The 24,998-nt window shown below is 50.1% G+C and overlaps 1 protein-coding gene across 1 annotated transcript in view; it reads left to right on the top strand.

The window, feature by feature from the left end:
- Positions 1-24,998, top strand: part of LOC147685141 (uncharacterized) — a 222,552-nt gene that overhangs the window by 181,115 nt on the left and 16,439 nt on the right. Inside the window, exon 3 of the mRNA XM_086941062.1 lies at positions 16,370-16,495. Coding sequence (XP_086797188.1) covers positions 16,370-16,495 — 126 coding nt within the window. The remainder of the gene's footprint in view (positions 1-16,369; positions 16,496-24,998) is intronic.

The raw sequence follows: 24,998 nt of genomic DNA, 5'->3' as shown, positions 1-24,998 counted from the left end.
GACGGCGGCGCTGAGACTCACCACGGCGGACAGATCCCCGACAGATCGCCGGAGGCAGAGGGGACCAAACAGGCGACGTACGTGTAGTACCTGGCTCCATTACTACAGTACGAGGGGCTGAGAGGCGGCGCACCGCCGGAACACTGAGGCCGCCATCGGGACTGCTGCGGCGGGCCTGGAGCCCATCCCCCACTCTGCCTACACCTGCGGAGCGGACCCGAGTGCGGCCGGATCGCCCACTGAGCTGCCCCCCACCGGGTCCCAGCGGAGCGGAGACCGGAGGAACCTGAGCTGCCCCTCGACTTGGAGGCCGAATCCCCGACGCCACCTGCTGTGGCCCTGAGGGTGAGTGTCGCGGCGCGAGGCGCCCCAACAACAGACGCATGCCCGGCGGGCACAAAGCGTGGGCACACCGCTCCAACCAGGTGACGCGCGAGGGGCTGAGAGGCGGCGCACCGCCGGAAAACTGAGGCCGACATCGGGACTGCTGCGGCGGACCTGGAGCCCATCCCCCACCCGGCCTGCGTCAGCGGAGCAGATCAGCGCTGCGCCTACCGGACCCGGGTGTGACCGGATCGCCTGCTGAGCTGCCCCCCACCGGGTTCCAGCGGAGCGGAGACCGGAGGAACCCGAGCTGCCCCTCGGATTGGAGGCCGGATCCCCGACGCCACCTGCTGTGGCCCTGAGGGTGAGTGTCGCGGCGCGAGGCGCTCCAGTAGAAACACATGCCCGGCGGGCACAAAGTGTGGGAACACCGCTCCTCACGAGACGTAGCCACGGCAGTGCCTGCCTGACAGGCGCAGAGAGGGGGCTCACCGCGCCCGACAAAGCGGAACCCACAGGCACGGACCCGTGAGGCGGCACAGGCCGGACCAGGCACACAGACGCACAGGTGACACTCGGCAGGGCGCCCCGTGAGCCATACCCACGACCCACGGCGCGGGGAGATTGGAGGGCGGAACCGGGGAGAGCCGCCGCCACCCGCAAAGCTTGGAATCCGACTGCACTGGTCACCCGGCAAAGGCACGGACGGCCGGAGGGCGCTGCTGCTGATCGCGCCTGACAATAGGGGCTGCTGAGTGGGACGAGCGCCGTGGGAAGCCGCTGCCAGCCACGCACTGCACACGACTCCGGTGCCCTTGAAATCACGGCGTACCTGGGCGCCCGACACGACAGGGGGCAGGAGAGGAGTCCGGACCACACCCAACTGCGGAAGGGGCACAGCATAGCCCATTGCCCGAGCCTGAAACCGTCCTGAACGGACTCACGACTGCCGCCGACCCACGCCACACTCTGGGCGGCCCGACCACACAGGAGGCGCTAGGAAGACAGGGACCTGCCCTGGAAACACCACCTGCGCACCAGCCAGTGGCTCTGGCGATCGGCGAGACCGCGAACCATCACCCCACCCGGATCCTCCGAGAATCAGTTCCCTCTCATGTCTGGAGGTGCTGGGAAGCGCACAGGAACGGGGAGCGCGTCCCAAATGGGCAAAATGGACAAGTCTCAGAAACAAACGGACACAGATCCGGTTACGGCCAGGCTGGACTCGGTGCTGGCGGCCATGACGCGCCTGGAAAACTCCATCCAGTCCACCCGGACGTCCCTGGAGGCGAAAATAGACGGGGTCGCCATTGACCTCACGCATTTGAAGGAGGACCATAAGAAACTGGCAGAACGCACCAAAACCCTGGAAACCACGGTGACGGACCTGAAACCTAGTGTCACCCAGTCGGACAAACATATTAAAGACCTCCTCAACAGGGTGGAGTTCCTGGAAGACAGGGCAGAAGATGCAGAAGGGAGGGCGAGACGCAACAACGTCCGAATAGTAGGTTTGCCAGAAAAATGGGAAGGCAAAGATCCGACCACCCACGTAGAAGACTGGCTACGCACCCTGTTGCCCGAAGGCACCCTCTCGCCATACTTCGTGGTGGAGCGGGCACACAGAGTCCCGACCAGGCCGCTCCACACCGGCTCTAACCCCCGCCCTTTCCTGATCCGAATCCTGAACTACAGGGACCGGGACACTGTACTGCGAGAAACTCGCAAACTGGGCACCGTTCAAGTGGAAAATGCGAACATAATGTTTTTCCCAGACTATACAATCCAGGTGCAGCGCCAGAGACAATCATTTCTAATGGTAAAACGGAGGCTACGCCAACTGGGACTTACATATTCCCTCCTCTTCCCAGCGAAACTCAGAGTGATAGCGGACGAGAAAACACACTTCTTCGACTCCTCGGAGGACGTGGAAGCCTGGCTGGATAACGGGACGGACAAGAGCACGGGGAGATCAGGAAACCCGGACAGGCCTAGGAGGCGCAGGAGATCCAACAGGAGGCGGGGCGCCAGAACGCCCTCCCCAGCGGCCAGCAACACCCAGCATAGTGCGAGCCCACCGGAAGAGGACATACGCAGAGAACAACGGGAAGCCCTGCGGATGGTCTCGGAGCTTAGCGGCTCCCCGTCTCAGCGTACCCCGCCCGCCACCAGCCCTAGGACATCACCGAGCGACGACGAGGCGATATATGGACTTCCGGATTCGCAACTCTCAGGCGGACTGCCAGACATCACCCCACAAACGTCGGACCTGTATGGCTGAAGAAGTGCCGCAACATGGGGTACTTAGCAATGACAGCACAGACAAGGCACTGCCCGGTGGTAACGAACACTGAACCCGCTGCAAGATAGGATGATGTCATGCTCGCGATTACCCACTGCAGATCGGACGCCCCCTGGCACCCACACCGCAAAGTCCACCAAATTGCTGGGTCCCTGCGGGTGGGCGGTGGTTACCAACTACAAACTTAAACGGAGCGGTGACCCCCTGTCTTCACGAGTACATTGCTACATAGACGGTGGGCCAACCAATTAGCCACTCGGACCTACAATCACACCCCCCTGGGAGGGCGCTCACGCCTTCACGCTCAATAGACACCCACTGGCTGCTTGGACTGCGTGATGAATAGCAACCCCCCAGAATGGATTGTTCGCATTTTTTGCGGAATGTTTGGACGGCTGCCCGTTTGGCAACCGACCCGATGGTGTTATTCCCAGTTAATGTTTACCCCCCTCTTCCTTCTTGTGAAACGCTCCATGCATGACCCGCAGGGGTGCTCGCTAGGCTGTTCCAGGGGCTGCTCGGACAAGGGTGGGAAAGCTCTAACGCTGGATACTGGAGGGCCTACTGGGAGGGTGCCTGAAGCGTGGGAGAGAACGGGTGTGACTGCCTTGTTGAATGCTGATGGCTGAAGTCAAAATATGTACCTGGAATGTACGCGGAATACACACACCCGCGCGCAGGTACATGATCTATTCATACCTGAAGAGGCACAAGGTGCAGATAGCACTCCTACAAGAGACACACCTGACAGCCCCAGAGGTACACACCCTGCGCAGGCGGTGGCGAGGACAGATATATGCGACTGGGTTCTCCTCTTACGCCAGGGGGACACTGATATGGGTGAGACCAGGGCTCCCGTTCGAAGTTGAAGACACACACATAGACAGGGAAGGGAGGCTGGTGGCAGTGAGGGGACGCCTGGATGGACGGCCGCTGGTGGTGGCGTCGCTCTATGCCCCCAACACAGACCAGCAGGGATTCCTGGAAATGGTGTCCACGACCCTGGCGCACTGGCACGGGATCCCCTGGATACTAGGGGGGGATTACAATAGCGTATTGGATACCACACTGGACCGCTCATTCCCACCTCTACCCAACGCACCAGTGGTGGGAGCCATGAAAGCTCTTATAGCCTGGGCCTCTCACTGGAACTTACATGATGTGTGGCGCCACCGGAACCCAACGGCCAAGGTATATTCGTACTATTCAGGAGCCCATACACTGCACACCCGGTTAGACAGATTCATGCTCACAGACGACCTACTCCCACTGGTAACGGAAGCGCTCTACATGGGTAGAACACACTCTGATCATAACCCGCACATGTTAACGGTCTCGTGGGCAAACACTCGCCCCCCTGTTCCCAACTGAAGGCTGCAACCGGACCTCCTGTTAGACGCACCCTTCCGGGACTCACTGTTCGCACACATAGTACACTACTTTGAGGACAATGCAGGTACGGCCACCTCTCTGCAGATGGAGTGGGAGGCATTCAAGGTGGTCATTAGGGGACAGTGCTTGGGCACACAGGGGAACCTCAAACGACAGGTGGAGAGGGACTTACATAGGGTGGAGGAGGAATTGAGTAGACATGAACGAGAATCGGTGGGAGGACACACCACTGGGCTCCACAAAGCGCAGGCGACCCACGAAAAACTGCTGGAGAGACTCAGATGTCTGAATTTCGCGGCTCATGCGGCGCGCACACATGACAGGGGGGACAAACCCGGTAAGTTACTGTCGTGGCTCATCGCTAGAGAGGACCGGACAAAGCCAGTCACGAAAGTTCTAGACGCAAATGGGGTGCCCTTATGCACGCAGTCGGAGATCCACGGGGCGTTCACCGCACACTACAAATCACTGTATCGCTCTTACCTGCCCACACCCGCTCCGGACTCGGAGGAGTATCTTCACCAGGTACAGCTGCCGACACTCACCGATGCCCAACGTGCCGTCCTGGCGGCGCCCATTGCCCCAGAGGAGCTCCGGGAAGTCATAGCGGCGCTCTTAAACGGAAAGTCCCCTGGCCCAGACGGACTCCCAGCGGAGTTTTATAAAGCATACCAAGACCTCCTGGTCCCTGAACTCGTCAAAATGTATGAGACGGCACTGGAGGACTCCTCCCTGCCCCCATCCCTGAGCGAAGCTACCCTGGTCTCCCTCCTGAAGCCGGGTAAAGAAGAGACGCTTATGGGCTCATACAGACCCCTCGCCCTCTTAAACACAGATTACAAAATACTAGCCTCTACGCTAGCGAGGAGACTGGCTCAGTACACACCTACCCTGGTCCACCCTGACCAGAATGGGTTCGTACCCACGCGCAGCACATCGCACAACATCCGCCGGCTGTTCAGAGTGCAGGAGTACGCGAGAGGCCCTTGGCCACGATCGGGTTGCATTGTATTAGACCTGGAAAAGGCTTTTGACTCGGTGGAGTGGCCGTTTCTTAGGGCGGTTATGCAAAAGTTTGGCCTGGGAGATGCATACCTGGCCATGGTGGGACTTCTATACCAAACGCCGACCGTCCGGGTACGGATAGGGGGCCTGATATCGGAGGCCATACAGGTGAGGCGGGGCACGCGGCAAGGCTGCCCGTTATCGCCTCTACTCTTCTCGCTGGCCATGGAACCGCTGGCGGAGACACTGAGGATGCAGGGGGCCGAGTGGGGCATCCCGTTGATAGATGGGGTACACGCGGTTTCCCTGTATGCCGACGACCTGCTCCTCTATGTCAGGGACCTAACGCGGATACCCCCGGGACTCACTGACGCCCTCTGCGAATTCACATCACACTCGGGACTGAGGGTCAACTGGGGTAAATCTGGGGTCTTCCCCTTTCACCCGGATATGCAAGAAAGCGCAGTACAGCTAGGGGACACAACACTGACATGGTATGCCGGCACGTTCAAGTACCTGGGCATCCACATATATAGGAATGCAGCAGACATACTGGATGGCAACCTGATTCGAGCCATAAATACCTTGCGGGCCCAGATCCACTTCTGGGGCACACTCCCGCTTAATGTCCCGGCCAGAATCACCCTGACCAAGATGATAGTCCTGCCTAGACTCCTGTACTATTATTCGAATATACCGGTGTATGTCCCGGCTCGGGTCTTCAGGGACCTGGAGACCCTCACGAGAACACTGATTTGGAATGCGGGGAGACCAAGGGTGGCCCTGAAGAAATTGTATGCCCCGACGTCCTCGGGGGGACCTGCGGTCCCGAATCAGGAGCACTACTACCTTGCCGCGCAGCTCCAATGGGTGGTGGCCTGGCTAGCGGGTAGGAACCTGAATGATACGGCCTCGACGGTCCCAGCCCTGACCCACGCGGAAGCACTCTCACTATTCCATCCCCGCAGAGGCGCGACACGCGAGACGCAACTACACCTAGCGGTGGCATTGAGATGCTACAGGCGTGCACTGCGATTGACCAAGGAAACTGCCCCATACGCACCGGCCCTGCCACTAGAGGGGCTACCGAGGCCTGGGGGAGTAGTGACTGCAGCGCGCCTACGGGACTGGGCGCAGGTGGGGCTTGAGACGCTGGCGGACTTATATGACGACGGGGCTATGGTGCGGTTCGAGGGGCTTGTGGAGAATCCAGGACTGCCAGCGGGACAGTTCCTTCTGCATGCTTCAATGATGCGGGTCCTAACGGAACACTGGGGCGATATGTCCGTGGAACCCGAGACACACCTCTTAATTCAATACCTGCATGTAATGGGGGCAGGGTCGCACGTTGTGCACTGGTTGACGCAGGCGCTGAGATCCCACACAACGGCCCCCCTTCAGCTACTCAGGGACAAGTGGACCGCAGACAGGGGGAGGGACTGGTCGGATAAGGAGTGGGAGAGGATCCTAGAAGGACCGCAACGAGTCCCCCGTAACGCGAGATTCAGGATCATACAGTTCTATATCGTGCACAGGGCGTACCTGTCTCCGGACAAGATTAACCGATACTTTGGTCTGAATACCTCCAAATGCCCGAGTTGCGCACTCCTAGATGCGGATCTCCTGCATATGCTGTGGGCATGCCCCAAGCTACGGACGTACTGGCATGATGTCAACACGCTGTTGACAAAAGGAACTGCGCTGGGCCAACGTCACGACTGGGACAACAGTGTACTGGGCCTCCTCACCAGGACAAAACATAACAAGGCACACATGAGGTTCTGGGATCTGGGGCTGATAACTGCCAAAAGACTCATAACTCGCCACTGGAAGGCCGCAGAACCGCCCCAGACGAAACATTGGAGTGCCTCCCTCATCTATTGGGCGACCGCAGAGGGCACGGTGTTGCGAAGGGAAGAGACGGCGGGGCGAAGGGCCATACCGATAGCCCAGACTTGGGAGGGATTCCTGAGAACATTCACCAGGGCCTGCCACCATAAAGGGATGTTGTAGAGGAATGGCCTCAGCGGAGCCCACACGCACACAGTTGACCCCACCGACGCGCCACCACCCGAGACCTAGAGCTACCACACACCGCTGTTTCCCCCTCCCCGAAAGCACACAAAGCCGGCACCCTGCGAGACTACTACACCCGAAACTGTCTAGACAGGGCCCGCACTGCAGCAACCCCCCCCTATACCCCGAGACCGGATCCTTTACACCCACACTTACTCTTCTGTTTCCCCAGTTTGAATAGGTGGCGTTTACGGCAAGGACGCCCCCCAGTTGTCCACGCCGGATCTGCCTTTCCTACTCACACCTTTCATTTTTTGATACACGGCGACGGAACACAGGAGAGCAGCACACATGCAAGACACCGCCGCGGCCCTCTACCCCACGGAGGAGTACCACCGAACCTCCTGGCCGATCACAGCGCATACGCAGGTTGCCTGGAACTGGGCCCGGTAGCTTACACACACCACTGAGGGACATCTAGCTACATTACTGACCAGTAGGTCGCGAACACCGGGGGTGCGGCTGGCCATCAGGCTGCCCGCCCTGACGGGTGAGGCCCGACACCACCATGAGGCTGCAGAGCGCATCGCACTGTACTGTAGCAGTGAAGTGAATGATTAGGTGAATGCAGTGACTGCCCCAAGACAATGGAGGGAGCTCTTTAACAGTGAGTGCACTTATTGACTTTCCACCATCGCCAACACTCGCACTGATGATGTACGAGCTACTACAAATGTTGTTTCCCCTTTGAACTATGAACGTGAGAAATGTAACTGTATGCCAAGTGTATCAATAAAACAGATTTAAAAAAAAAAAAAAAAATGAATGTGTGAGTTAGTGTGTTTGTGCGAGAGAGCATGTAGATACGAAGTTGTGTGAGTGAAAATTAGTCTCAGTTAATCACAGTGAGAATGAGTGAGTGAAAATTAGTCTCAGTTAATCACAGTGAGAATGAGTGAGACGGAGACAGTGAGAGTTGAGAAGACGAGTGATTGAAATTTAGTGAGAATAAATGAGTGGGTGAGTGAGCGAGGGAGGGAGTTAATGGGTGTGAGTGGGAATAGAATGTTAAGTGAATGTAATTGAAACTGAGTGAGGATAAGCGAGAATGAGTGAGTGTGAGATAAATGCATTTGTGGGAGTGAGTAAGTGTGTGTGTCTGTGTCTAGCTTTCAAATCTGCCTCTGGTCCCAGCCTACTGGAGGTAAGTCTTTTCATATGGGGTACTTAAAGCAAAATGCTGACCCTGGCATATTGGAATTTCTTTGGGCATTTCGAGTATGCATGGTAAAATGCTGCTGCTTGCACCCTGGAGGTTATTTTTAGCATGGGTTACCCATAGCACAATGTTGACCTATTAGATGTAATTCTTGACATATGGACACAGTAATGAGTACGTAGTACAAAGAGTGGAGTAAAGTGGTACTGAGACCACTTCACACTATGCCACTCTACACAAATCCACTCTATGGCCCTCCACATTACTCATTAACACCTCATGACATTCTATGCCACTCTCTCACTCCAGTCGACGTCACTCCAATCAATGACACTCTACGCCACTTTACTCCATTGTATGCCATTCCACTCTGTCGCCACTCTGTCCCTCTACCGTAAGCCCCGCCACTCCAGTTTGACACCCCACTCTACGACTCTCCAGTCTGAAACTCTAATCAACTCTATGCCCCTCCACTCTGTGACATGATACTCTACTCCATTCTACGCCACTCTACTCCATGCCCTTCCTCTCTACGGCCGACCATGGCATTCTACTACCCTCCATTGCCCTTCCCATCACTCTATGCCACTCCCTCCAATCTATGCCTCTTCACTCCACTCTTTATCACTCTTCTATAGTCCACTTTACTCCACTCTATGCTTCTCCTCTTACACTCTACGCCACCCCACCACGCGGCACCCCACCCCGCTCTGCACCATCTGCTTTTCACCACACCACTCCTCACCACTCTACTCCAGGTCACTGTGACACTCCACGCCACTTCACTTTAGACCACTCCACTTGTTTCTGCGCCACTCTACTCTACTCATGTCCATTCCACTCCACTTTAGGCCGCTTCACTCCACTTTTAGTGCTACACAAACAAATGATGGACGAAATGCTGAATAAATCATGCATTCACCCCCAGTCAAGAAATCTGGGTTAAATCTGTTGTTCTTTTGCTCACCATGCCACCCCAGTTTCGACCCAGCCATATGCAAATCGGTCATGACCCTGTGCCTCATGGGAACAGTCTAGACCAAACTGCCAAGCCAGGTCCTCCCTGGACGGGAAACAAGCATCCTGGGACCAAACTACCAAGCCAGGTCCTCCCTGGACCGGAAACAAGCATCCTGGGACCCGTTTCTGGCTATTACCCTTCATCAGCCAGGCTAGGTTGAATCCACTGGCACAGTGAGCAAGGGAGTGAAGTGAAGAAGGGTCACTTCATCCGACCCGAAATGCATTGGGTAATGGAATATTGTAAACCAGATACATGTTAAAGATGATTTCTTATGAAGCACAATAAGAAGAGAAAATTCCGCAATAAAAATTGATGCACTATTGAACAAGACTCATGGATGAATTTGTTCAGAACAGAAAGATACAAATGTGAAGAAACTCAATAGTTTCAAGTTGAAAGAGCGCACGCCTTTGTGAAAGGGGTCCCCCCTTTCACACTGATTGTTTATAGTATTTCTAAGGCACGGATAGGCACTGTGTGTCAGACGTAGCGCCAACACGAGAGTGATTAATTGAAGATTTGCGAATACTCTAGTGCAAAGGGACTACAATCTCACAGTGAGCAAGGGACCCACGTCTGGGCATACCCATCCCACTTAGGGTGAAAAGTGCTACGCAAACAAATGATGAACGGAATGCTGAATAAATCATATATTCAACCCCCAGTCAAGAGATCTGGGTTAAAGCCATCGTTCTTCCATGGCACTTTAGGCGACTCCATGACACTCTAGGCTGATTCATGACACTCTAGGCTGCTTCATGGCTCTCTAAGCTGCTTCATGACACTCTAGGCCGCTTCATGACACTCTAGGCCGCACCATGACACTCTGGGCTGCACCATGGCTCCCTGACTCTCTCGGCGGCTCCCTGACACTCTAGGCGGCTCTATAACTATGCAAACAAATGATGGACGGAATGCTGAATACATCATATATTCAACCCCCAGTCAAGAGATCTGAGTTAAAGCCACCGTTCTTTTAGGCCGCTCCATGGCACTCTAGGCTGCTTCATGACACTCTAGGCCGCACCCTGACACTCTAGGCCGCACCATGACCCTCGCCGCACCATGACCCTCTAGGCCGCACCATGACCCTCTAGGCCGCACCATGGCACTCTGGGCCGCACCATGGCACTCTGGGCCGCACCATGGCACTCTGGGCCGCACCATGGCACTCTGGGCCGCACCATGGCACTCTGGGCCGCACCATGGCACTCTGGGCCGCACCATGACACTCTGGGCCGCACCATGACACTCTGGGCCGCACCATGACACTCTGGGCCGCACCATGACACTCTGGGCCGCACCATGACACTCTGGGCCGCACCATGACATTCTGGGCCGCACCATGGCTCCATGAATCTCTAGGCGGCTCCATGACACTCTCGGCGGCTCCATGACTCTCTCGGCAGCTCCATGACTCTCTCGGCGGCTCCATGACTCTCTCGGCGGCTCCATGACTCTCTCGGCGGCTCCATGACTCTCTCGGCGGCTCCATGACTCTCTCGGCGGCTCCATGACTCTCTCGGCGGCTCCATGACTCTCTCGGCGGCTCCATGACTCTCTCGGCGGCTCCATGACTCTCTCGGCCCCTCCATGACTCTCTCGGCCCCTCCATGACTCTCTCGGCCCCTCCATGACTCTCTCGGCCCCTCCATGACTCTCTCGGCCCCTCCATGACTCTCTCGGCCCCTCCATGACTCTCTCTGCCCCTCCATGACTCTCTCTGCCCCTCCATGACTCTCTCGGCCCCTCCATGACTCTCTCGGCCCCTCCATGACTCTCTCGGCCCCTCCATGACTCTCTCGGCCCCTCTATAACACTCTAGGCGGCTCCATGTCCCTCTAGGCCTTTCCACCCCTTTATACAAAACTTTACTCCACTCTACGTCACTTTACTCCACTCTACGCCACTTTACTCCACTCTACGCCACTTTACTCCACTCTACTCCACTTTATTCCACTCTACGCCACTTTACTCCACTCTACGCCACTTTACTCAACTCTTCTGCCACTTTACTTCACTCTATTGCCACTTTACTCCACTCTATTGCCACCTTACTCTGCTCCACTCCACTCTCTCGTCTCCTTGATACTCTACGCCACTCTATGGCATTCTACTCCCACTCTACACTGCACTCTACCCTGCACTCTACCCTGCACTCTACACTCTACACTACACTCTACACTACACTACACTCTGCGAAACAACACTCTAGTCCACTCCACTCTATCACACTCTACTCTTCTCCGTGTCACTCTACTCCATTCTGCACCGCTCTCTTCCAAGCCACTCTCCTCTACACATCTAACCTTTAGCCATACTAAACAGCAGCCATGCTGGCTTAAACCTTTTGGTTTTGCCAATACTTGTTATAACTCGTGCCACTAACGGAATCCTCCTTTGGTGCTTCATGGAAATTGGACTACTGCAAGGTGTTAAATGCTTGGTTGTGCCATGTTCTGGATGTTGAGCTGCTGATCCTACGGACTGGAAATTAAATTCCTTGGCAGTAAACTAATTTATTGTGCTCCGGAGTTATCGTTTTTTTTTTTAGATGCTCAGGATCACGCCCAGAAAGTGTCTACAAGAAATATGATGGATAACAACAGATACACCTCTGAAGCACTTTAAAAGTGCACTAAATGCACTAAAGCAGCCAGGCAACACTAAATATTGAAATCACTGAAACACTTTCCGATGAACTATGATCTCAAACCACAATCTTCAGTGTTTGGATTCATTGAAGGAATGTTGTTAAGTGGCTAAGTCACCCATATTGGACCCTTTAGACCTAGGTTCTAAACTCTGAGCAAGTTGATTATGCTTTCTGTGCCTGCAGCTATAAATATGTGCAATGCAATATAAAAAGTGTAAATATTTGTGATACCAGTTTTGGCGATTGTTTTGCGATTGTGCTATTCATCACCACTTTCGTCCACCAGTGTTCTAGTTAACCATTTTGCTGCTCATCCTCTAATGTACAGCGTTTCAGATTTTTTATTTACAAATAAATATTTTAAAAACTAAAACAAAGTAAAAGGTGCAGTTTGGACAGATAGGTGGCTATGTTTTACACCATCAAGTAAGCAGGGACATACCTGTGTCTCTTTTCAGTGAGTAAGTTGTTTGATGACCTCTACACATCAAAGCACAACTGCAGGGAGAAGTAAATAAGGCAAATGAAAATCTCTCTTGTTAGAAATATTGTTCAGAGCAATGTGCAGTATGGCATGTTGTTCAGGGCATTTATAGCTGTGAAGGTACACACCAAAGAAACACTTGAATCTTGCGCCATGAAAAAGTTCTAGAATAAGATCAAGCTGTGATTGCTTGACATGATCCAATAACAGTAGGGGGCGGGGTCAGAAAGTTTGTTTTTTCCAATTGAAAGTCTGAAATGTACCTTTCATTGTTTAACTCCTACAATTCGTGTAGATTTTTTTCCGCCTATTGAGGTCTCAAAAATGTCCCAGAGTAGTCCTTGAAAGGTACACTAATTGTTAATTCCCAGAAGTATTCTTTCGTAACATTACTCTTGCCTGTTTGACAGACAGTTGACTGTAGGACATAGGCTGAATCATCCATTAGCTGATACGTTGCTGAATATCAAAGGGTCCCCACATCGTGTCCAGAATATCAGGGTACAAAATATTGAAAGGCAAGTATGTATAGATTTTCTATACCTACTCCACATGTATGCACCTTGGTGATTACTATCTTCAGTGTATGTATATGTCGAGTAGTGAATCCATACCTCCCACTGTGCCCTTATCTCATTAATATTTTGGCCCTCTTCTTAAACGAATATCCGACTTATAAAGATAGCAAATCAATTCTAGATTAGTTCTGTGGCTTGACGAGGAAACGTTTACAGGAAGAGCTAGCACGTGAGAACACAGATCTATTCAACAAGCTTTAAGTCATAATCACATTTGGGGACGTCTACAGATGAACTTAAAATTGACCATCTCTATACCTTTTCAGTCTATTTATTAAATCATTATTATATTGTAATTCTGCAAAGAGTGGTCTGTAGGACATCGGGGGAACAAAGCAGCCTAGTAGAGAAACTGCTTTCCAATCCAGGCTTTGATACTTCAAATAAATGTTTATAATTATGGGCATATTACACCCTCTTTCCCACGGTGAGAGTCACTGTCCTCTTTGAACTCTGAATCGCAAAGGGTGTGGACTCATAGGGTTTTTAACACTTGTCTGTAACCCAAACACTAAATATTTATATAGAGGAGTATGTTCATTAGTGTAACGTTTCAGTATACAGATGTCGAGCAGAGTCGTTTGGTTTCAGTAATTGTCTTTAGGAAATTGACAGTCAATTGATAGGCTAAGTGCTTTCATAATGGCTAGCTGGGGATTATGTCACCTTGAATGATACACAGTTCACCCTGCAAATTATTTAGTGCTCTGCAAGTGGTGAAGGGGCTTGGTGAGAGAGAGCGTGGCGATGAAGGAGCTGTGTGGATGTGACATTATGGAGAAGTAAATGGCACAAAATACAAGGAGTTGCGCAAATAGGTGAAGGTGGAAGAAAGCAGAAAGGAAAACTATCCTCCCTGACCTATGCCCATTACCACCTATCTCAACCCACCAGAACACAATATTTGCCCTTCCCTGAACATACACTCCTACTATTCTTCATTCTAACCACACAACTCTTACACATAATTTCTATCAATCTATACTGCTCTCTCCCAGCCCACCCTACTTTCCAATTTCATGTCATCCCATTTAACCTAGTAACTGACACCTACGTAACTCATTTGCCATCTTTCTTATTAAAACCAATCGCCCAGCACACCTTAATTCTCATCCACTTCCACATACCTGATTTGCCACACTCATATGTGCAAGTTTGAATCCTGTGCCTGCATAGTTTGAGTACACCAAAATGTATCACTCTGTGCTGCCCCATTTACTGAGAAAGGCAGTTGTGTTGTGTTGTAACAGTCTGCAGCATGCTGGCGGTCTGAACTAAGACAACTTTCAAATGACTCGCATACCAACCCATACATACTAATCCCTTATTATTTTGCCTTTGTACCCTTCTTCCACCCTTGCCCATGAAGTAGCCCATTTGTATCCAGTCTTTAATAACCCCTCCACGACAGTCACCCTTACAATTCACACACTTTACCTCGCCACCTGATAAATATTGTTGTTAGCTAAAACACCTCCAGATTTTTCCATTAGCACATTCATTGCAGCCCCAAACTCAACAGTGTTCCCACTGCTAATCCCCTAGGGACTGTCGTGCTACCATGAGCCTCTACCCACCTAACAAAAAGGAAGCACACCAGGTGAATGCAGGACCTAACTCTTTAAATGAGTTTGATCTATCTTGGTTACCTCCCACTGCCATCCCTTATCCTCAACCACCTTATTGCATTTAGTGCAGCTCCTTGTCTTGTATTGACTTGCCTACACCATAGCCTCCAAACCATAGTCTAAACACCCTTACCCAGCTGTCCATCCATATCCAAATTCAGACACCCACAAGCCTGCCACTCTTTCCTTATGTTGTCTCGTAGACTAGCCCCCCCTTTTACACATTGTTTACATAAGTATCATTACACGTACTTGATTGATGTTGACTCACCACATGTTATGGCCATCTCCTGTTAGTTTTGACCTCTTGAATCTGCACATTTAACAAGATGTCTAAGTGAGTTAAATGCTCACTTGAGAATTACAAGCTATGAGTTTACATGTAGGTTGCCTGAATAAGGCACCTCCCAACTAAGCTAACCCCTTAGTGCCCCAACACTGAAGAGTTTACTCTACCTCCACATAGCCTTGGATGCAATCCCACATGCAATTTACTGCTGCAGAAGTACCCCATCTAATGGGGGTAGTATTGTACATGCCTTCTCAAAAAGCACCCCAAATGCTTATCAAAGTAACATCACGTCTGTGAATTTATCATCCTATCTTGCTCCATATCAAAGAATTGATCATTCTCCTTCATTGATATACCACCGATGCACAAACAGGCCCTGCCTTCACTGACTTATGCACCAAGTAATTCACAATCATCCCTGGTCATTTACTTTTCACAATTGCGTGCAGCAAAATGTGACCACAGACTAGGAGCCAGAAATACACAAAAAGTACTTGAGATTGTGACTAATACTTGTATGATTTAGCAAAGTGTTACAACATCTACCTGCTGAGCTTTCCTCATGGAAAAATAACAACTGCCTTCCTTCTTTCCTTAAAGACAAACTCCACACAACAGGAGGCATAAAATCTGCAAGAGTTAAAACGATCCTCCTCAAAATTCCTTCAACAAGGAAAAGCAAATTAACCAACCAAGCCTTCTCCTGTCTGGTTCCCAGACTGTAGAACTCCATTCCCGAAACCCTCAGAACGAACCTGAACCTCTTGTCGTACATAAAAGACCATACGAAAAGAAAATTCTGATCTTATGTCATATACTACTAACTCTATTCTGTACTAATCCTAGATACTCCTTTCCTCCTCAAATCCCTTAACTATTACTTGTTTGCCTCTTCATCATGTTCTGTGTCAAGTGCTCCATTGCCCTTATGGTTAAGTCTGCACTATGTAAATGCCTAAAATAAATAGACTGTAGATAACTTCAACCATACTCACATGGGTTAAGTGGATGGACACAAGATCTGATCCCCACTTGGGAAACCTTACAACCAGCAGACAACATTATCACACTCAAAGGGGAATCCATAACAATTCCTCCCTCTTACCCACTTTTTCAATAGGAAAACCAACGGACCAAAAGCAACAGACTGAGACACCTATTTCCACACAAAAAGCACCATGAGTCCAACAAATTGGTGAGCACTGCTCTATACAAAAGCTTTGTGACAGAATGAAATATTCTGACCAATTGCGATTATTCTGAAAGTAATACTTCATGTTAAGGTACTACCGGAATGTACTGGGGGTGATCAGACTGCATTTGAAATGACCGTGTCAGTGGAGAGGGGGAGTAGATAATGTCAGTTGGCTAACATGTTGTGCCGTTCATGTGCTGGATGTTGGGACTTTCTATAAGGAATCCATCCTTAATGTTTCCCTTTGTCGTCAGGTTTTCAAATTCCGAAGCCAGAAGTTGTGTCCCAAATCGAAAGGGGGGAGGAACCCTGTCCACGTGCTGCCAAACGAAGAAAAACCAGTGAATCCTACCAGGAGCTGCTCGAGATTACTGCCAAGGGTAAGGTTTCTTTGTTCAAGTGAAAAGCTCAAGCACTGTATTTTTATCTCTGTAGTCCGTCACTAAAGCGTAACGCCACAGCACTGCGAGACCAACTCATTAGGGTTTACTGGCACAGTGCTAAGACTTGAGCAAGTATGCCTGAAGCAACCAATGGACTCCTAAGATCTTGTTAGTAAAGCATGACAGTGGCAAATATTGTACATCTTATTTGACTGTAGCCCAAACAGACAAAACCAAGTGTGGCACTCTAGGCATTAGTGATCTTAAATCTATTTAGGTATGTCTTTGGCAGACCAGTCTAGGAGGCAACCATCAAGGCTTCCCAAATAATAAATGTAACATCCTTTCAGAATAAAGATCTTGGGCAGAGAGAGACACCTCTTCCCCTTGAAAGCCTATTTGAAAGATGGAGCTGAGAGAAGGGCATTTTTTGTGCTTCCCATCACTCAAAAAGGGTAGTATCAATGCTCTTCCAAGGATATGAATGTGCCCTACCACACAAGCTTTTGATTGCCAAGCATGTGCTTTTAAACCAAATTATATAGTTGACTGCAAGTCAGCATAGGACAAGAGCATCAGTACCATTATTACTTTTAAGCCATGCCTTCAGACTAGCTGAGTTGTCAGTAGTTTGCGTAAGAAAAGCACAGGGAATCCAGAGACCGAGGTCATAACCAAGCTGTGAGTGACTTCTTAACCATGCCGGTAATATAGCAACTCTATTGAAGCTTCCTCTGTAACAATTGCGTGGGCTTCCTAAGATATCATCAGACCTTTTCATGAACTAAAAAAACAGTCAACACTTCATTTCAATAATAATCTATTCAGTCCATCATACTAAAACCATGCAATTTCAGATTAAAAGGACAAGTCGAATCTTGCACATAATTACTACCCCACAAAATATCATCCATTGCCACACAATTATGGAAATTCATTATTCTGTACACCATATTCAAAGTAGTCAGTAAAATATACTTGGGTTATAATCTTTTGCCCAACTGATTAATTTTCAGTGTGCGTGCCAATTCAAAATTGTCAGTAACACCACCACAAAGCTTGAAATATTCTCACATTTGTGACCATTAACTTAGATCATAAATAATTATTCCTACAGTGTTTACCCTCAATATGGTTAACTAATCAATAGTCATCCTGCAGGATCTCAAGGATTCATCAGAAACATCCACAATGTCTTAAAATCACAAAATACTTGTCTTATACAACGCGCATGGGTGTGAAAGTTGTCGAGGTGGGCATGATTACAAGCCCCAGGTGCCCTTCTGCTGTTGGAGACCGGAGAGGAAAGCAACACTGGTCGGGTGCTTTAAAGAGCCCACATTTTCCCTGTGGCATAACCATGAGCACGAGAGTTGGTGGGGCAGGACCATAGTCCCCAGGTGCCCTACTGCTGTTGGTGGCAGGAGAGGAGAGCAGTACTGGTCAGGCGTTTTAAAAAGCCTGCATTTTCCTTGCGACATGGGAACACGAACACAGGAGTGGTCTGGGCTGGGCAGGACCACAAGTCTCAGCTCCTTGAGATGGGAGCGGAGAGCAGCGACTGTCGGGCGCTTTATGAATCCCACATTGCCCCTGTGGTGTGGAACAACACAAGTATAATTGTTGGCAGGGCAGGATCACAAGCCTCAGGTGCCCTGCTCCTGTGGGAGGCAGGAGAGGAGAGCAGTGCCAGGCAAGCGCTTTAAAAACCTGCACCGGGTGCTGGCTTCCCGGGGGCGCCGTGCTTATGTTTTTAAAGCACCTGATGCTGCGTTCCTTTCCTCCAGCAATTACCAGGCCTCACAAAAATGTCATGGGAACTCCGGTGATCAATGTTGTTCCTGTAGAGAGATTGGAGTTTTGTACAGTTGATGGACAATGTGGCACTTCTTCTAACGCCGTGAGGGAAACGGCTGACCAGGCTTACCTGTATACAACTACAACCCCCAGCAGCCCCGGGGCCGGCGCAGCAGGCGTGACGGCATCCACGCGCCCGGAGGTGCATTAAGACCAGAGAGCACATTCCGCACCGCGGGACGTGCGCGGGCAGCGCCGGGAGAAGCCCAGGACAAGGGCGGGACAGTCTGTGGCAGTCCGGGGCAGGACGAGTCTGGGCTGGGCCACCTCCCTGACACTTCATTTTAAAACTGTAAGACTTAAGACTTCGACCAGTTGGTTATTACTCTAATTAACTGTTGTTATCTCCAAACCAAAAGATTAGTTTTACTAATGGCCCTGTGCATACACTGGGCTTTGTCTCAAACAGTCAAGCTTTAGTTTTAATCTTTGTGAAGGCTCTGTGTAGAAAGGAGGTCCTACTAAGGCTATAGTTCCTCCTATTCCACTTCCTATTTGGGGCCCAGAGGTGATCGAGGTATCCCATTCCTGGGTATGACCAGTATGGGGAAAATCACTAAGCCCTCCTTTACACGCCCTAGAACCAGGCAACAAGCCGCTATGACTCAACCACTCCCGACCCTTACAGCAATTGATCTAATGCTCCAGAAAACCATCGGAGCAGTAGCAACGGCCATTGAAGACACGGAAAGGCGTTTATCTTCAATCCCTGCACTAACCCTCCCCCTGCTAGAAGGTTATGCCTCTATGGCAATTGCCAATCCGTTTAAGCCGACCGCATTTCAAATGCCTTCCTTCTTTGAGCTACTGTGTGCTCAGATCACACCGGAGGTGATTGTCTCAGCCCCACCCTCTCCATTGGCACCACATCCAACAGAAATAAGTGACCCCAAGCCTAGTCCCAAAAGGAAAAAATTAAAACCTACGAGAAAATATGCAAAAAAGAAAATACATTCTCCTACTGGTGTGCAGTCTGAGTCAGTTCCTTCCCTCCCCTCTTCTGCACTACCTCTTTGGGTTACACACTTGATGATTGATCTGCAGGCCCATATAGAACAAGTTATTAGTTTCCATGTAAAATCCTTATCATCAAGACTAGATAGAATCCTTTCCCTTATTACTAATAAATGTCTAGGGAAGCCCCAGCTAGCTAGCTCACAGGGGAACCACGATAGGGAAGAGGGCACAGTTTCCAGTTGGGTGCTTCTGCGGGAACGGGTCTGGTGGGTAGTACACAAACAACCAAACCATCACATGTTATGGCCCATGTAGTTGTGCAGAAATCCACTACTGTATTGAATAAATCTGCAGGTGCCCCTTGTCTCCCCGAGGTACCTAAAGTAACTGTTCCATCAACCTGTGCCCCGCCCCTACCTTTGGTAGCATCTGTGAACCGGCCATGCGCCGATAGTAAACCCATGCCCACTGTCTCCCAGAAGCGGCAGGTAGAGAGCTCAATTAAACCCGCTCCTCGACCTCAGCTACCGCCTGAGGCCATGACTTATGTGGTGGTGCTTACGGGAGTTCCACCCCTGAAAATAAGTTCCACCGAATCCTACCCAGAGCTAAAAAACAAAATTATATTCTGGTTAAATCGGCATAGACCTATAGTGGGACCAGGGCAGGGGGAGATCCTATTTGCACGCAGAGTCAGCTGGCTGGGTACTAGACGCAAGGATATAGAAGGCGACTGTGTGATCATTAACTTTAGTGACACAGAGGTGGTTAAACACATCTTAGGCAATGGCGGGTTGGAAAACACGAGTAAAATTTGCACTCACCACTTGGGATACTTCTAACCACAGACTATGGCACAGCCTCCTCCTCTTTTTGGTGGGTATGACCTGGAGTATAATCTCCCAGTGGGCAATAGATATAGGGCCCTGAGCTATGCCGACTGACTAACACTGTATGGGGATGATAACACTATGGTCAGTTATTCTTCAGAGAGGTCGATCGAGGGAGGCTCTAGTGGTGAGACAAGGCCTGAGGATCTAAACCAGTGCCCCACAGTAGCCGGTGTCTTATCCCCATTGTCACCATTGATCTCGAATGTTCCTGGGGGGGGTCGAGAGTCAGGTATATGTCAGGGTGGCTCTTTGCCACCTTATGACATACACCCGAAATCTCCCGTTGGGCAGGGATCCCATAGCCATCCTCTGATTGGGTCCTGGAATGTTGAAGGGCTGGGGGCAAAACTGACGATCCCGGAGTGGGGAGACCAAATGAATAGCCATGACTTAGGCCTATTCCAGGAAACCTGGCTCCTGTCTGCCCCATTTAGGGTAGGATTCGCGTCCTATCATATACCGGCAGTGCAGGGACTCGGGGTAAGACCATCAGGAGGATTGTGCATTTGGGTGGCAGTGCACCTGGGGTGCTTAGTTAAGGTAGTTGACACACAGCCCAGACATCCTTTGTACTCTTCTTACCTTTAAGGATGCCTCGGTGGTGGCCGTGATTAATATTTATTTACGCCCGATTCCATTCAAGCTAGGATTATCAACCCTAGAGGCCCTGGAGGTACTACTCTCATCCTTCCCCTCTTCTTACAACATGGTGATAGGTGCAGATTTCAACTGTCACTTTGAGCAACTCTGGGAGATCCCGTTGGTAACCGCCGATGAGGACGAGACTTGGTCAATCTCTGAATGCCATATGTACCCAGTAAAGCGATTATCGCCTCTGGCTCTTGCAACAATAACTTGGTTGTATCTAATTCCCACAGGGCATGCAATGGCAGACTGTTACGAGATATACCGGGTGCCCACACTTTTAATAGACCAGATAGAAGTACCACAATAGATTATATCTTGGTTAATGTGGAATTCTAGGCAAAAGTAAAAACGTTTAAGGTAATCCCCAGGGTTGAGAGTGACCACAATCTTTTAACGCTGGAACTAGTCACCCACCTAGGGACACACAAAATACAGACTGCAGCGAAATTCTCACACAATGAGAATTACCTGCAAACGGCGGGAGGTAGATGAATTTGCTGGGCGAAGGTGGCATTAGCCTCGGACACGCTATCGGAAATCTACAACCATGTAGCTGGGGCCCTACTAGTGGCCAGCGACATGTCAGGGTCCATCCTAGATCCATCAAGTCTTCTGGCCCTCCAGCGCACTCACAGCGAGCTGAACACCGCACTGGCAGACTACTTCTATACCACTAAGCCTGGTAGGTCTGGGGTCCGGAAGAACGAACACCACTGGTTTAATAAAAACTGCAGGGCGGCGAAAACTACCCTGGTAAAAGAGGTAAAAACTGGGTCACCCAGACGGATTAGGAAGGCAAGACAAAACTATAAAAATCTAGTCACAGAGGCCAAGTCTGAATGGGAGGCGGACAGATGGGACAAGGTGAGCAGGGCGCTCGCTGCCCGGGACTATAGGTCCTTCTGGAATTTGGTCCGGGGGGCATCGGTGGCAGAGATGTCAGCCATACTTCTCAATCTTAGTGAGGACACGTGGCTTGCCCATTTCAAGCCCCTATACTCACTTGGCCCTTTAGACCACTCAGTTGCTGCACAGGAATTAGCAAGACCATTGGCTACTGTGCCCCTGAGGGGTACGGTTCAAGTCAATCATCCTTGCACGCTGCTGGAAGTTAATGCAGCGCTTAAAAGCCTGGCTGCAGGGAAAGCTCCAGGCCTGGACAGAATCCCCGCCGACCTTTACCGGTCTGAACAAAGGGTCTGGGCGCCCTACATCTGTGTTCTGTTTAATGCCATTATGCAGGGTTTGGATCTTCCTACGACATGGTTGGGTGCGGAAATTATCCTCATCTATAAGAAAGCTTCCCCCCCTTGACCCTGCAAACCACCGGCCCATCAGTTTGATCGCCGTACTACAGAAGCTCTTAGCTCGAGTCCTTCTGTCCAGGTTGCAGAACTGGATGGATGACCACCACATCCTAACCTCAGTGCAGGCAGGATTTCGGGCGGGGGTATCTACAATCGATCAACTGTTCAGGCTCCAGCTTATATACTGGAGGACTGTTGTTTTAGGGGCGGGTAGTTTGTACCTGATTTTCGTGGACCTTAGGTCCGCATTCGACCTAGTCAACAGGGACAAGCTTTGGGCTCTGCTTTTGGAGTTGGGTGCCCCAACTTATTTGTGCGACCTTTTAAGGTGCATGCACGAGGGCAATTATGCCAGGGTCAGGTTTGGAAAAGGTGGGGAGCTGTCGGCCCCGTTCCCTGTTGATAAGGGCGTGAGACAGGGGGGTGTCCTAGCCCCTACGCTTTTTTCCCTATATCTTAACAGGTTGATCGCACATCTAGCGGGGGCTAGGGACTTGGATTCCCCCAGCCTAGCAGGGCGGAAAATACTGGCCCTAATGTTCGCTGATGACACCCTCTTATTGTCGAAATCATTTGGGGGTGTCCAGCGAACATTGGAGGCTTTCTGTTGCTTCTGTAGGATGAGGGATCTGGAGATTAACGTCTCCAAAACCAAATATATGGTGTATAACTCTAAAAAAACAAATAGTCCCCACCCCCACATGGATAGATTGCCTTTGGACCGAGTGTCCACATTTGACTATTTGGGGGTCACCCGAAATGATTAAATGGACTGGGCCTCACACTCAGCTACGGCCAATTTGAAATTGTCTCAATCCTCGGGTGGTATTTTAAAAGTTTTTAACGAAACGTCCCAGAAATTGGTGGGTCCACCGGTTGAAATATACAAAGTGCAGGCGCGAGGGGTTGCGATCTATGGAGCTGATCTCTGGGGGCATGTTACTACTCCTTCGCTTTCCTTTACGGAGAACAGCTTCATTAGACGCATTTTGCGACTTCCCAGGAGCACCCCCCTAACCTCCTTAAGGTTTGATCTTGGCTTAGTCCCTATACAGGAAATTGTTTCGAATCGTCCACTGTTATATTGGAGACGACTTTGGTCCACTCGGAATTAGAGAGCTTCAGAGAGGACCTGCGCGATCTCTTGTCCAGAAGTGATGTGGCAAAGATCCCATGGCTGAGCCATATCAAACATCTCACTCTAGCACTCGGAATGGGGGATCTACAGTCGTCCCCTGAGGTGGCCTGCCCCCAGATCTCCAAAAAGTCCTTGAGTCTGGCTCTAAACCAACATCACCTTGCTAGTGTTCTTACAAATCCTTCCATGGGTAGGTTGACTGAGCACTTTCTTGATTTCAAGGCACTCCCCAGATTTGAGAAATTCCTGGACGTTATCCAGCCTCCATTGGCTAAGAAACTGTACATCCAATTCAGGCTTGGCTCATTGCCCCTCAGGGGCCTCACGCATAAGTGGATTGGGATCTCACAATTAGTGAGCACTTGCCCCGGGTGCGGGGGTGCAGAGGAGACAGATCAGCACGTTCTGCTCTTCTGCCCCTCGTACCACGGGGCGAGGGCCAAGTGGATAGTCCAGTACTGCAGGTCCAGGGGTCTCAGAGATTTTAGAGAAGTGCTGAGAATTTTAAGAGCGGACACCACGGCCCTGGCTGTGTTCGCAACATCAAGGTTTCTTTTATCCATGTGGTATACTAGGTGTGCAATCTTAAAAGGAAGTTTAAAAACACCCCCTATTAGCTACGGGTTTTCCTCTTGATCATGGTGAGGGCATTTTCCCTTTGGAAAAATGTGGGGCCTTAGCTACTCTCTCTGTCTGTCATTACGATACAGGAGTGTGTCCCCATATTGCCTTCATTCATTTTGTATATTTTATGATATAGCTTTAATTGTGAAGTTTTTAAAACAGTTTTAACTTGTATTTTTTTAAACTAGTCCATGAATTTGTAATTTGTCTTTTTATGGTTTTTAACCGATAATAAAAGCTTTGACTGACTGACTGACTGTATAGTTGATGTTTTGACTTATGGGAATAATTAACCACCACAGGGGCAGCCCTAACCACCTGAACCAGGGGCAATCAATAATTTTTCCAAACAATGGTTCACAGTGTACACAAAATCATAGCACAGACATATTTACATCACAAGTACCTAGATCAAACAACCCTAAACACCTAGTAGTGAACAGACTAAAACTCTATTGTAAGTAAGGCCCATATGCAGAAAAGATTTTTTTTTTTTTAGGAAAATCCTATTAAAAAATGTATTTAGTAAAAAAGTAGTATTGTGAGGCTTAGACAAGGAAGCTGGTACATATAACACTTAATAAGCATTCACAACCAGACAAGTGGCATACAAAAAGAGGTTACATATAACACACAAAACAATGTGTCCTCCATAAATTGCGGCAACAATTGCGTCAACGATGTTTCAACCTTTGTCATAAGTACATGGTCATCTTCAGGACAAATAAATAGCTGAGCGTCCCACCAAATAATTTGTGTGGCAGGAAGAGCAACTAGCACAATGCTACTCAGTGCTAGTCCAAAGAATTATGTTTGTGTAGGGTTTTATTTCTTTTCTGCATATGGGCCTTACTTTTTATAGAGTTTTAGTCTGTTCACTACTAGGTGTTTAGGGTTGTTTGATCTAGGTACTTGTGATGTAAATATGTCTGTGCTATGATTTGACTTATGTGAAGGCAGTGCAGAGGGTTAATGTGCCTGCTGCAAAGAACGTGTACCATGTAGATTACAGAGTGCATATAATGTAAATAGATCAGCAGGTTACTGATTTTAAAAGACATCCTTTTGTTACTTGC

This window comes from Lissotriton vulgaris, chromosome 10 (assembly GCF_964263255.1).
Source record: "Lissotriton vulgaris chromosome 10, aLisVul1.2, whole genome shotgun sequence".
Taxonomy (NCBI): Eukaryota; Metazoa; Chordata; class Amphibia; order Caudata; family Salamandridae; genus Lissotriton; species Lissotriton vulgaris.
The sequence above is the reverse complement of the archived record's forward strand: the minus strand, read 5'-3'. Positions and strand labels throughout refer to the sequence as shown.